The sequence below is a fragment of the Sarcophilus harrisii genome, chromosome 4 (assembly GCF_902635505.1).
Source record: "Sarcophilus harrisii chromosome 4, mSarHar1.11, whole genome shotgun sequence".
NCBI lineage: Eukaryota > Metazoa > Chordata > Mammalia > Dasyuromorphia > Dasyuridae > Sarcophilus > Sarcophilus harrisii.
The window spans coordinates 257,136,946-257,152,453 of NC_045429.1; the positions used below are offsets into that span (position 1 = coordinate 257,136,946).

The window sequence follows — 15,508 nt, forward strand, 5'->3', positions numbered from 1 at the left end:
CCATTAAGAGAATTTCAAGGATGAGGGAGCAATGAGGAAAATATCTGGGAAAACTTAAGTATCCTCTGAAATTATTCTAGATAGGGAGCCACGCTCTCTGCTTATGAATAACTCAAATGTTTAGAAGAGGCAATGAAAAGTTCAATGAATTGGGACTCAGGGAACCTAGGTTTTTAACACCCAGCTCTGTTACTTACTGTTTGTATAATTTTGAGCAAGTGCCTTAACTCTCTCTGAGTTTTCTTCACAAATGTAAAATGAAGGAGGGAGAAACTAGTTGACCTTTGTGTCCACTTCTTCTAGCTCTTAAATCTGAGCTCCTGGGTGGCTATGACATAACCAAAGTCTAAGCAAGGGATTTCCAACCCTAAGGGGGTAGAGATTTCCAGATACCTGAACCTGAAAATATTTTGAAACATTTCCACCCTTTTGGAGTGGAAACATGAATTATAGGGAGGACCTTTGACTCCGATGTAGGTAAGGTTGATTTTACCCTACTTAATCCCCTCTCTCTTTTTCTTCTGGAGAGGCAATTGGAATTAAATGACTTGTTCAGAGTCACACAGCTAAGCTAGTGAGTAGTAAGTGTTTGAGGCCATATTTGAACACAAGTCCTCCTGACTGCAGGATCGGTGCTCTATCCACTGCTCATCTAGCTGCCTCTCTCTCTTTTCTTTTTTTCAGGAAAACGGTGTCCTAATTGTAATGGCCCTTTGAAACTCATTCCTTGCCGTGGCCACGGAGGCTTCCCAGTCACCAATTTCTGGAGGCACGATGGACGCTTCATCTTTTTTCAGGTTGGTTTAAAAATATCCACAACAACCACAACCAGACCAGAGAATAATACTAACACAACTAAAAAAAAGAAAAAGAAACAAAAAGGAAAAAAAGAAAAAAAAGGGACAGTGTTTTAATGAGATTGTTAAATAAGCACAATTAGGGTCGTTTCAGGAATGACAATAAAGCAAAGGTTGTTATATAGTTACTCAAGAGGCAGTTGGAATAAAAGAACACAAATCAGGCTTAGCATTATAAATCCTAATTTTCCAAGTGTTCAAGTTTTGTCATTCATAATGCTATGACCTTGGGGAAGCCTTTTAATTCTCTGGATCTCCTTAGTTTTCTCATCTGTCAAGTGAACATAATAATCACCAACATTTTAACCTGATAGGATTGTCTCAAATGAGATAAAGTAAAAAAAAAAAAATTGTAAAAATATTTATAAAAATGTAAAGAGCTCTATCAATATAATATATTACTCTTGTGATTAGAGGGAGAGCATAGGGTCCAATGAACCAGCATAGGATAGATTATATAGAAATATGAGTCTGATGTTTAATCTACATAGTAATACATATTTGCATCTATATATAACCATAAGAGTTTCAAAACTTGTTCTTAACAAACAGGTAGTTAGGAAAAACATAATATAAACATAAAACAAAACATAATCAAGCAAAAACATAAGCATATTTCTCAAATTTTTTGCTAGGTAACCTAGTAAAAAAATCCAAAGGGGTTTATACAGCTAGCCTCCCACTTCCTCCAATTCTGCAGGAGATCTTAGACCAAGACTTTTATGTGATAAATATTGACTGAGTGCATCTCTATGGCCCCAGAAAGTCTCTAAGACATTTAATCTGAAGCAGCCTTAATTCTTCACAGTGGATGAGTCACTAATCAGCAAAGAATATGGGTTGTTTCCATACCAGAAAATGAAATTTTAGGTTAGGATCAAGGAATAAAAATTCTTAGATTGGCAGCATACTCCTAGGAGAACCTGCTGGTGAACTGTGCAGTCAGCTTTGAAATGATTAAGCAATAATTAGGTGTAGAAGCAAGTTTATTGAAATGATTCAGGAGAACCAACACAAAAGTATTGGATGCCTGGGAGAAAAGGCTATTTGATTCTTCTCAAGGGGTAAAAAGGAAGAAGGATCAATTTCTATCTTAAGACTGGTAGATAAGAACAACTAATATTAATAGGGCAACTAGGTAGAATCATAGTGCACACAGTGCCTGTGCTAAAGTTAGGAAACCCTGAGTTCAAAACCAGCCTCAGACCCTGGGCAAATGACTTCATCCAGATTGCCTCAGTTTCCTCATTTGTAAAATGATCAGGAGAAGGAAATGGCAAACTATTTCAGTATCTTTGCCAAGAAAATCCCAAAATAGGTCACAAAAAACCCAGGTATGAATGAACAGCAACTTTTATGTAGTACTATGCAAAAGGTTTTTAGATTTATTATCTCATTACTCTTCACTTTGCAAATGAGAAAACTGACTCTCAAAGAAAGTAAGAGACTTACTAATAAGTATTGATGGTAGGATTTTAACTCTGAACTTCCTGATGCCAAGTTCAGGGCTTTAACCACCAAGTAATATTGCCTCTAAGCAATTGAATTGATTAATTTTTAAAATTACATAAAGAATTATATTTGAATTCTGATTTATGAGAATAATGAATAGAAGAGAAGAATAGCTAAAATTCTGCAGTTATATAGCCTTTTCTCTTGGTGTACTAACCAGTCATAAAGGCAAATTAAATGAATAAGAAACTTTGAGTAGCTGAAAACTTCTTGCATTGTTTGTAGACAAAACAGCTCACTTGGCTGACTGAGCCCCTGACTCCTACTCCATAATGCACATTTACCCATCTCTGGCACTTATTCTATCTATTCCCAATCCCAAGGCCAACTAATGACCAAACAGGAGTCTCTGACAAAGAGACTGTGCATGTAAGATTTAAAATCCCCAGTCATTCATATTATTGTCACACAATCACAGAATTTGAGTGGAAATTAATCTTGGTAGCCAACTTGGCCAATTTGCACACAAAAGAAATCTCCGCCATCACACCTTCCAACTGGACATTCAGCTTCTGCTTGGAGACATCCCCAAACCTACCAGTCCATTCCTTATTTAAACAACTTTAATTTTTAGGAAATGTTTCCTGACATCAAGACTAAATTTGTGAGTTTACAGTTTCTACTTAATACTCTCAGTTCTGTTCCATGAGAATAAATAGAAAAAGTCTAATTCCTCTTCCATCCACACAATAGCCCTTCAGATACTTAAAGACAGCCATCATATTCCCCTAGAATCTTCTCTTTTCCAGGACAAATATTCCTCATTCCTTCCTTCAACTGACTTTCACAAAACATGGACACTCAAGGTTCTTCCCTCTGACTTTACCATTTTTTAGTCAAAAGGGGCACATGACCATCCAAGACCAGAAACAAAATTAGAGGCTGAAGCAAGACGGTCAATGCAGAAATCTCATACGGCATCCTCCTCCTCCTCCTCTTCCTCCTCCTCTCCTGCCTCTCCCAAGCTGAAGAAGAGCCTAGGGACAAAGGTAACTTCTCCTCTCAATTCCATATGTTAAAAACTGCTAGCAACTTGTCCCCCTTCGCCATAACCCTTTACCCCAAACCTCCATCTTTCCAAACACAGAAATATTCCTCTGATGTTTTATTTGAGTAATAGTAATACAAACTTGTCGCTTTATAGTCCTGTAAGTTTTTTGAAACTTATTCCTGATAACTGCTCTGTGAGGTAATCAGGAAAACCATAAGTATATTCTTCAGATCCCTTTATATGTCATCTGCTTAAAGAAAGTTGAGGGGCGCTATACCATGCTCCCCCGTCTCTGTGACCCTGAGCTCACTGGGTATGGTGACATAAGAACTGGCTTCAAAGTCACAAGTCCTGGATTCAAATATTAGCTCTAGCTGTCCTGTTTTGCCCTTGGGCAAAAGTCTGGAAGGGACATGGAGATAATCCACTATAATCCCTTCATTTTACAGTTATGAAAAAAGCCCTAGCGAATTAAAGGGATGTCCAGAGGTCCCATAGTTAGCCAGTAGAAGAGGTACTGGGACTTTTAACTCAGTTCTCTCTTCTGTCTAATATTCCTTCCACTACAATAGCTGCTTGTGAGTAAATGACACTCTTACGGAGAGTTTTGTTTCTGCTTCAGAAACAGGCTTTGTATCTGCTTCTATTTCAGATTTTCTATTTCTCTCTGTCCCTGTATATCTATGTTTTCATCTCTCTATCCCCATATCTCTCTCTATCTTTTTTATCTGTATATATTGCTGCCTCATCTCTCTGTATCTTTCTAAATCTCTTATTTCTATTTATACACACACACACACCATAGCCACTGAAGGAATGATTCTTTCTTTCAATGTGCCCCTAACAGTAAAACCTTGGAACTTCCATAGGACAGATAAGCAACAAAGAAATAGAAAGAACATTGATAGGTGTGCTAAACTTCATGAAATTTTCTGGAGCTTCATTTTGTTTTGTTTTTTTTTCTCAGATGATTGATTCATCCAGAAGTTAAGGTCAAAATTAGGGGAGAAAAATATCCTGGAATAATATACTGCTCTAATGTTTGGAAAATGTTTTATAAGTTTTACCTCATTGTTGTTTCTCCTTCATTCTCCAAGAGGACCATGACATCAGGGAGGGGATGACATGATATGCAAGTGAAGTGGATTTAAGGGAGGGAGGGTTGGGTAAGGTCCCCTGTCTCACTTTCCCTTCCAGAGAAATCTGGCTCTAGGGACCAGATATAGATCAGAAAGATGGCCCTGGATGCAATGGGAGACCTTGGCTTTTTTAAGCTAAGATCTTCAATGGGTCTTTGTCTGAGATCACACCCATTCAGTGATTAAGACTAGGTAGCAATTGAGGCAAAGAATGTGATCCTCACTACAATCCCAAGAGGTAGGTGCTAATTTTACAGCTGAGGAAACTGAGGCAGATAGCAGTTAAATGATCACATAATTAGTAAGTTTAGTATCACATTTGAACTCAGATCTTCCTGATTCTAGGTCTAGAGTAAGTCTATTCATTGAATCCACCTGTCTCTAGAAGAACATAGTCGTACAAGTTTCATAAATCTAGAATTTGAAGGCCATCTAGTCCAGTCCTCTTGTTTTACAATAAACTACATCAAAGGGAAAAAGAAATTCAGAAAGATTGGACTTGAAGTTTGAAGACTTGGATTCAAGCCTATCTCAGCTATTTACTCTCTCTAATCTTGGATAAATTAATTACTTAACTGGACCTTGGGGACTTGGATCAGATTGTCTCTAAAGCTCTTTCTAGTTTTAATCTATTATCTTATGATTTGGAAAGAGTATTGGATGGATTAAGGTTCTAGTTTACTAGCTATGAGACTTTGAGCAAGTTATTTTCTTTTACTAGGGGAAACATCAAATTGTCTCTTTTTTGCCTTTCTGTTCTCAGTGACTTAGCACATTTAATAAATATTAATTGTAACAATCTAAAGTATTAAATTGTGAGCTTCTCAAGGGCAGGGACTATCTTTTACCTTTCTTTGTATCCCTTACACTTATCACAGTGCCTGGCACATAGGAGGTGCTCAGTTAAGATTCACTGATTGAGTAGTTGAATCTATAAAATGGAGGAGATTGAAGATCTTTTTCTAAAGTCATAACATCATAGATATAATGTTGCAAGTAATTATAGATGTCATCCAAGCCAACTCTCTCATTTTATGGATGAATGAATAAACTGAGGATTTATCTAATATCATACAGGGAGTAAATAATGTATCTGGGAGCTGATCAAATAAGAAAGCATAAATAAAGCTCTTCATAAACCTTTTACCCATCATGATTATTTGTGAGGATACAATGAGCTAATATTTGTAACATGCTTAGCACAGAGTCTGGCACATAGTATTATCTAAATGTTAGCTATCATTATGATGATCAAACCTTAAATTACTACATATTATTATAATATATATTTTTATTTTAATATATTATAATTATTATATATAATATTTGATATATTTTAAGTTTATTGTTATTATTATCATTCAACTCAGGATCTTCAAGGCCAGATCCTGATACCACTCAACATATCCTTCTAATTAACAATTTATGAATCTGTCTAGTTCTGAACCAAGACAGTTTTATACTGAAATAGAAACATCCTAAACCTCTGCTTCTACATCTTGACCTGGTATATATATATATATATATATTTTTTTTTTTTTTGTTATTTTGCACGACTCACAACCTAAGCATGCAAGGAATGAGAACAATCAGAAATAATCCCAAGCCAATTTGCCTATTAGTACAGAGTAACTCCTCATTGTTTGGGGTAGGTTATGTAAATCTGCTTAACGTATTAACATGACTGTTTCTTTTCCATTTTAGTCCCTAACAGGTGAAACCCAAAGTCAAGAAAGTTTACCTTTAACTTGGTCTTACCAAGAAAGCTTCCAGTTGTCCAATAGTTGTAATGGGCATTTAATCGATAACACGCCCCAGAAGAAACCTCTGGATAATTGCCTTTCACTTACCAAGAATTATTATTTTGGAAGAACCTCACAGCTAGTAGAGCCCTTGGTGAACTCAGAGTCCACTAAATTGTATGAGAAATGCAAATTGACCTCTAGTCGGATTTGCACCAGTGGAGAATTACTTCAGCCATCTCACTCTGGAGTCTACTCGGATTATGGAGATCTTCAGAACTGGAATAGGAATACAGGCTTGGGGGGACCTCCCGATTATGATAATTACTGTCCTGGCTATTCTTTCCCTTTGACCAGTTGGTCTTGTGACATCCCCCCTCCACTGAGCTGTATGGAAGCAGGCAACCAGCAGCTGTCCGGCGAGAAGTCAGTGGCCAAAGCTAGTTACCACCCCTTCAGACCCAACTCGGCTGTGTCTGGGGGGGACCTGTATGAAGAGAAGTTGCACGTGGATTTTAATGGCTATTTCCCCACTAGTAGGTACCACTTCCCTCAGGAAGACCCTTTTCTCCTTAGCTACACACCTCACCACCAATACTCACTTCCAACCAAGGGGAGCAAATGGGACTTGGATGAAGAAGTAAAATGTATGTCTTTGGATCATGATAACAGTGAAATGCTTCTAAACATCTATCCTTTAAGATGATACCAGACTTACCCTGCTTGTCGGCCCACTACCCTCAGATTTCCCCATCAAAATATAACCAAACAAAAACTTGTACTATGAAAGGGAACGATGGGCAGTTCTTACTTCTCTCCACTAATCTTTTGGGCACATCCTTTATCCTGCTGTGTTGACCCAAGCCCAGTTTTTTTTTTTTGTTTGTTTTATGTTTTTGTACATCAAGATTTGTAATATCTGGTTACTTCCCCTTATTCTTGACATATCCAATACTTCAGATCTAACATAGTTTCTCAGCATCTCTCTCAATGGCTGCTTGAAAGAAGCATGGGGGAGAGAATGGAGAAACACATGGGGAAGGGAGTAGAGATTATATTATCCAAAGCCTTTAAAACTGTATCTTATCCTACATTTGATAATAAAATATTCTTTTTTGTCCTAACTTGTCCTAGAGATTTGTTAGACAAAATTTTTTTTATACTGAGATAAAAAAATAATAAATAGCCTCAAAAATACAGTATTAAATAAAGAAACTGGATTCCAATTCACTGATCAAGGATCAAAGAACACATAACATGATGAAGTTGAAGCTTTAGATCATCACTATAGTCATCCTCATCTTGCCATATTTTGAATCTCATTTTTCTACATATTGCTATATACCTATATATGATGTAGAAAAGAGAATATTATTATACTTAGAATCAGGAAAACTTGAGTCTGACTCATATTGACTAATTATGTGGACCTGGGCAAACTCCATCTTTCCCAACCTTATTTTCCCCTGTACTGTGGAACAGAGCTAATAGTAACTATATGAATTAAATTCCATTCAATTGAATAAGGTTCAAATAACTTCCTGCCAAGGTCTTGAGTGTTTTTTGTTTTGTAAATTTGGAAGTCCGATTGTTGTCAGCAGGGCTTTTTTTTAATTATAGTTTTTAACAAAACTATAACTATAAACTATGTTGTAATATTATAATCATATAAGATTATGTATTGATTTAATTAATATAATATATTATCATAGTTATATAATAATACTTTTGTTAAAATATCATTGTTAGGACTTTTTTTAAAGGTTTGTTGTGTGTTGGACCCCAAGTAATGAGGATAAAAAGACCTCCTTCCCTCAAAAAAATCCAGTTCCTGCTCTCAAGAAATTTACATCACACCTATACTGTCTTATAACAATATCATGAAAACCAGATGAAATAATATATATAAAGCACTTTTTTGCAAATCATTATAGAAGTACCAGTTTTATTTTCATTCTTTTGTATCCTCAAATCTTGACTTTTCTTTCACATTGTATCACCACTTTTCATAGTGAATAGAGTGATATGGGTTCACTTCTTATATTAGATACAAAGGCATTTCTACCATTACTTGCCTGACTCTATTAAAATAGTCAGCAAGTATTTATTAGACATTTACTATTTGCCAGACATTTAAGTAACTACTCACTATCAAAAAAAGCAAAAGCAGTCTTGGCATCAGGAAAACATTCTAAAAAGGGAAATAGTTACAAAGATACATATGTACATACGAGTCAATCAACAAATATTTGTTAATAGCTTATTATATGCCCTGCACTGTTCTCAACACAATACAAATTATAAATACAAATAGAAGCCAAAAGAAAGACAATTATGCTCTCACGAAATTTGTCTTGGAGAAGACAACACATATAAGGAAGCTGAAAAACAGGAGGAGAGTGAAGAATGAAAAGGGAGGGAAGCAGGAAATATGAAGGTATCCAGAGTAGGGACATGATGGAAGAGCCCAGTTTGAAGACTGGAGATATGCAAGATATTTACAGAAATATAAGATATATACAGAATAGATAATTGGTAGTCTCAGAGGGATAGACCTCCTGCAGAAGAAGGAATTTGATCTGAGTATAAAAAGAAGCCAAGTTAGAGTAAGAGTGATACTATAAGCAAATCAGAAGAACATAAGGTAGTTTACATCTCTGATCTGTGGAGAAGGAAGGAATTTGTGTCCAAAGAAGAACTGGAACTCATAATTGAACACCAAATAGATAATTTTGATTATATTGTTAAAAAGTTTTTGTACAAACAAAATTAGAAGGGAAGCAATAAATTGGGAAGACATTTTTAAATTTAAGGGTTCTGATAAAGGTCTCATTTCTAAAATGTATAGAGAATTGACTCAAATTTATAAGAATTCAAGCCATTCTCCAATTGATAAGTGGTCAAAGGATATGTACAGACAATTTTCAGATGATGAAATTGAAACTATTTCCACTCATATGAAAGAGTGTTCCAAATCACTATTGATCAGAGAAATGCAAATTAAGACAACTCTGAGATACCACTACACACCTGTCAGATTGGCTAAGATGACAGGAAAAGATAATGATGAATATTGGAGGGGATGTGGGGAAACTGGGACACTGATACATTGTTGGTGGAACTGTGAACAGATCCAACCATTCTAGCTCAATTTGGAACTATGCTCAAAAAGTTATCAAACTGGCATACCCTTTGATCCAGCAGTGTTACTACTGGGCTTATATCCCAAAGAGATCATAAAGAAGGGAAAGGGACCTGTATGTGCATGAATGTTTGTGGCAGCACTCTTTGTAGTGTCCAGAAACTGGAAATTGAGTGGATGCCCATCAGTTGTAGAATGGCTGAATAAGTTGTGGTATATGAATATTATGGAATATTATTGTTCTGTGAGAAATGACCAATAGATGAATAAAGAGAGGCCTGAAGAGACTTATATGAATTGAAGCTAAGTGAAATGAGTAGAACCAGGGAACGTTATACATGGCAACAGCAAGATTATACAATGATCAATTCTGATGGACTTGGCTCTTTCCAACAGTGAGATGATTAAGGTCAGTTCCATTGATCTTGTGATGAAGAAAGCCGTCTGTCTATACCCAGAGAGAGGACTGTAGGAACTGAATGTGGATCACAATATAACATTCTCACTCTTATTGTAATTCATTTGCTTTTGTTTTCTCACTCATTTTCTTTCCTTTTTAATCTGATTTTTCTTGTGCAGCAAGAGAATTGTATAAATTATGTTTACACATATTTGATTTAACAAATATTTTAACATGGACAACATATTTTGGATTGCTTCCCTTCTAAGGGAGAGGGGAAGGGGAAGGAGGAGAAAATCTGAAACACAAGGCTATGCAAGGGTCAATGTTGAAAAAGTATCCATGCATATATTTTGAATAATTTTCATGTTTTTTTATTTTTATAATAATCCATATAATGAATATTTTATTTATTATTTTATATTTTTATTATAATATATAACAATTATTATAGTAAAAAGTTTTTTATTAAAAACTTTAAAAATAAAATAAAATATAAAAAAATAAAAGGAAGTCAGGGAAAACTAAAAGATGGAAGTGAGGGGCATGGTAGGTAGTAACACTAGGGAAGGGTAGATGGAATGTGATGTCATAAGAACAGCAGAAAGGCTATTTTTTTTGCTGAATGTTATGGTACAGTATGTGAAGAGTAATAAAAATATTAAAAGGTTACAAAGGAAGAGAGAGAACAGATTGTGGGGAGCTTTAAATGACAACTATTAGACCTTTTTCATTGAATTTTGAAGGTGATAGGCAGTTACCAGACCTCACTAAAGCAGGAGTGATGACATGGTCAGACTTATGCTTTATGAAAATCATTTGACAACTAACTGGAGGATGAGATGGAATGGGAGAGAGACATGAAGTATAAAGATTAATTAGAAAGCATTTAAAATTTTTTTCAGTAGTATTTTATTTTTCCAATTATATGTTTTTGTAAAATTTTGAGTTCCAATTTTTTTCTCCCTCCTTTCTTTACCTCTCCCCAAGACAGCAAAAATCTGATATAGGTTATATGTATACAATCATTTTAAACATTTTCATATTAATCAAATTGTGAAAAAAAAATAAGAACAAAAGTGAAACCATGAGAAAGAAAAAGCAAACAAAAAATGTAAAAATAATATGCTTTGATTCACATTCAGTATTCATTGTTCTCTCTCTGGATGTGGATGGCATTTTCTATCCCAAGTCTTTTGGAATTTTCTTGAATCACTGTTTTACAAAGAAAAGCTAAGTCTATTGTGATTGATTATTACATAATCTTGAGATTACTGTGTATAATGTTCTCCTAGTTCTGCTCACTTCACTCAGCATAAGATCATGTTAGTCTTTTAGCAGGTAATTATTGCAATAGTACAGGTGGGAGTAATGAGGGGGTAATGATTCTGAAGCAGGAGGGTGGCTATGTGAATAAAGAGAAAGGGATATACAGGGGAAGTATTGTGAAGATACATAAGAAACAAATTTTATTTGTGTAGGGAAAATGGGAAGTTGAAGATTGTAAAGGGCAGGATACTTAAAAGTCTCATTATGATTGATTTAAATGAGGTGTTAACTAAGTGGAATTGATAAGACAGGGGGAAGACAGTGAGCTCAAGCTCTGGGACGGAGACAGACTTCAAGACAGAGACCATCGTGGTTGTCTTCCTGCTTCCCCCACAGAAACCAAGACACATTCCAGAGGACCTCAATAAAGTTAGCCCGAGCCTTAGGCAAGGAAACTAGACTGTGAAGGAGATAATAAAGAATTTGAACTTTATCCCTGGCTATTCTTATGGTGATTGCTCTGTTGAAACCAAGGCTGGTCCAGAGACCTCCAGAAAACCAACCAGAACACTACAGAAGGTGATACTGAATTTGAGATTCTGGGTGATTAAAAGAATGGATGGTGATACTTTGAACAATAACTGGAAAGTTCAGAAGAGGAAAGATTTGGGGATGTGGTATAAAAATGATGAGTTTTATTTTGGATCTATTGAGTTTGTGATTCCTATCGAACATCAGTTCTAGAAATTTGAAAGGTAGCTGTTGATTCAAGGCTGATACTCAGGAGAAAGATTAGCTTTGGATATATTAAAGATGATAATTGAACCCATGAGAGCTGATGGGATCAACAAGTATGATAAGAGTAGAAAGAAAAGAGAAAAGGGAAACACTTTCATCATGGACTGGAAAGGAGTGGTTAGCTAAGTAGGAAGTCAATCGGGGAAGGGGGCGGCAAAGGGAGAGAGAGGAAGAGAGAAAGAGAGGGGAAGAGGAGGGAGGCAGAAATGATATGATAATGGAGAAAGCCCATTGGAGATGAGAAAGGATGTGTGGTAGAAGGGTTGACTTTGATATGGAAAAGGACCACCTCTTTATTTGATATAGGAATTAAGGAGGAGATAATGGAAAAAACTATATGAATGATAAGAGATGAGCTTTTTTCAATGGCATTTTTTCCATTGATTTATAAGGCTAGGTCCTGACCTAAGAAAGTTGGGACAAGAGAAAACTTGACAAATGAAGAGAAGGTTTGGACAGGTCTTGGATCCAAGCTTCTCTGAGACTCTTCAGTTCAATGGAAGTTATAAATTTTAGAAATAAATATATTTTTATTTAATAAGATACAAATTAGAGGTAAAGTCCCCAAATAGCAAGGAAAATTGTGACATAAGAATAATGAAAAGCTGGAAGTATTTGGATGTAATAAATCCTTTTTTTCCTTTGGTCATCATTTCCAAGATGATTTGGATGAGTGGTGAACACAAGTGGTTAAGAATAATAGTATCTAGATATGAGAGTTCATTATAGCTATTCTATTAAGAAAGAATTTTAAAATAAAATATAAATATAAAATATATTTAAAATAATACATAAAATATAATATAAGTGTTATCTAAGTATAATATTGATTCAGTTGAATAAAGATTTGGCATATGCCAAACTGGGCAGTCAGATGTCTTAGTAGACAGAGTGCTGGGCCCACTATAAGGAGGACCTAAATTCAAATCTAGCCTCTGACACATATTAGCTGTGTGATCTTAGGCACATTTTTGCTTTAATCCACTGAAGAAGGAAATGGCAAACTATTTCCTGTACTTTGATCCACATTCAGCCTCCATAGTTCTCTGAATGTGAATGGCATTTTCCATCTCAAGTCTATTGAAATTGCCTTGAATCACTTCATTGTTGGAAAGCCAAACCCATCACCGTTGATCATCATACAATCTTGGTTCTTCTCACTTCACTTAGCATCAGTTCATGTAAGTCTTTCCAGGCTTTTCTGAAATCAGCTTGTTCATCATTTCTTATAAAACAATAATATTCTATTACATTCATATACCATAACTTATTCACCATTTCCTGACTAAGGGGCATCCACTTAATTTTCAGTTCTTTTCCATTACAAAAAGGGCAAGCTTACCATTTCTTAAAGCACAGTAATATTCCAGCATAATTACATATCATCATTATTCAGTCATTCTTGTATTGATAGGCATCTCCTCAATTTCCAATTCTTTGCTTCCAGAAAAGAGCTGCTATAAATATTTTTTTTATATATAGGTCTTTTTACTTTAAAAAAAAATCTCAGGATTTAGACCTAGTAATGGTACTGGTTTTATGGTTTTATACCTTTTGGGACATAGTTCCAAATCGTTCTACAAAATGGTTGAACCACTTCACAACTCTACCCATAGTGCACTAATGTCTCATTTTTTTCCCACATCTCCTCTAACATTTGTCATATTCCTTCTTTTTTTTGACATATTAGCCAATCTAATAGACATGGGATAGTAATTCAGAATTGTTTTAATTTGTATTTTTCCAATCAATAGTGAATTAGAGTATTTTTTCATTTGGTTACAAATAATTACTTTATCTGAAAACTGTTCAAATCTTTTGATCATTTATCATTTAGTGAATGTGCTGTGTGTTCTTTAGCTGCATTCTGCTGGAGAAATTAAGGAATATGAAAGGCCCCAGGAAGAATTTCTTTATCATTGGATAATAACTCATATTGATAGAGTCCTTTGTAAGCACCCAAAGTGCTTACTTCTCAACAATTTTGCAAAATAAGATGACTAGATGTAGAGCTGGAAGGGACTTAGAGATCAGCTACTCCAATTACCTTATTATATAGGTGAGGACCAGAAAAAGATGAAGAAGAATTAAGTGAATTGTTAAAGATCACACTGGTAAGAATCAGCAAATCTGAGTTTTGAACCCATTTTCTTTTAAAAAATTTTTTATTATAGCTTTTTATTGACAAAATATATGCATGGGTAATTTTTCAACATTGACCCTTGCAAAAACTTCTGTTCCAACTTTTTCCCTCTCCTAGATGGCAGATAGTCCCATACATGTTAAACATGTTAAAGTATATGTTAAATCCAATATACGTATACATATTTATACAGTTATCTTGCTGCACAAGAAAAATCGGATTTAGAAAGAAGATAAAAATAACCTGAGAAGAAAAACAAAAGTGCAAGCAAATAATAGAAAGAATAGAAATGCTATGTTGTGGTCCACACTCATTTCCCAGTGTTCTTTTGTTGGGTGTAGCTGGTTCTGTTGGAACTGATTTGGATCCTCTCATTGTTGAAGATGGCCACATCCATCAGAATTGATCATCATGTAGTATTGTTGTTGCCGTGTATAATGATCTTTTGGTTCTGCTCATTTCACTTAGCATCATGTAAGTCTCTCCAGGCCTCTCTGTATTCATTCTGTTGGTTATTTATTTATTTATTAATAATTATAACATTTTATTGACAGAATCCATGCCTGGGTAATTTTTTACAACATTATTCCTTGCACTCACTTCTGTTCTGACTTTTCCCCTCCCTCCCTCCACCCCCTCCACCCCCTCCCCCAGATGGCAAGCAGTCCTATACATATTAAATACGTCACAGTATTTCCTAGATACAAGATATGTGTACAGAACCGAACAGTTCTCTTGTTGTACAGGAAGAGTTGAATTCAGAAGGTAAAAATAACCCGGGAAGAAAAACAAAAATGCAAAAAAAAAAAAAAAAAAAAAGGCAAATAGTCTCATGCATGGTAAACATGTTAAAGTATATATTAAATCCAATATGTGTATAAATATTTATACATTATCTTGCTGCACAAGAAAAATCAGATTTAGAAAGAAGGTAAAAATAACCTGAGAAGAAAAACAAAAGTGCAAGCAAAATAATAACAGAATGAATAGAAATGCCATGTTGTGTTCCACACTCATTTCCCAGTGTTCTTTCTTTGGGTGTAGCTGCTTCTGTCCATCATTGATCAATTGAAACTGAGATAGATCTTCTCTTTGTGGAAGAAATCCACTTCCATCAGAATACATCCTCATACAGTATCATTGTTGAAGTATATAATCATCTCCTGGTTCTGCTCACTTCACTCAGCATCAGTTCAGGTATGTCTCTCCAATCTTCTCTGTATTCATCCTGCTGGTCATTTCTTACAGAACAATAATATTCCATAATATTCATATATCACAATTTACCCAACCATTCTCCAAATGATGGGCATCCATTCAATTTCCAGTTTCTAGCCACTACAAACAGGGTTGCCACAAACATTCTTGCACATATGGGTGGGTCCCTTTCCCTCCTTTAATATCTCTTTGGGATATAAGCCCAGTAGTAGCAATGCTGGATCAAAGGGTATGCACAGTTTGATAACTTTTTGAGTATAATTCCAAACTGCTCTCCAGAATGATTGGATCCGTTCA

At 35.2% G+C, this 15,508-nt stretch overlaps 1 protein-coding gene across 1 annotated transcript in view; it reads left to right on the top strand.

Moving 5' to 3' along the window:
• The window catches only part of GCM1 (glial cells missing transcription factor 1), a 32,246-nt gene extending 24,902 nt beyond the window's left edge, over positions 1-7,344 (top strand). The window contains exons 3-5 of the mRNA XM_012549125.2: positions 685-797; positions 3,206-3,358; positions 6,204-7,344. Coding sequence (XP_012404579.1) covers positions 685-797; positions 3,206-3,358; positions 6,204-6,947 — 1,010 coding nt within the window. The 3' untranslated portion in view covers positions 6,948-7,344. The remainder of the gene's footprint in view (positions 1-684; positions 798-3,205; positions 3,359-6,203) is intronic.
• The last annotated feature ends 8,164 nt before the right edge of the window (positions 7,345-15,508 follow it).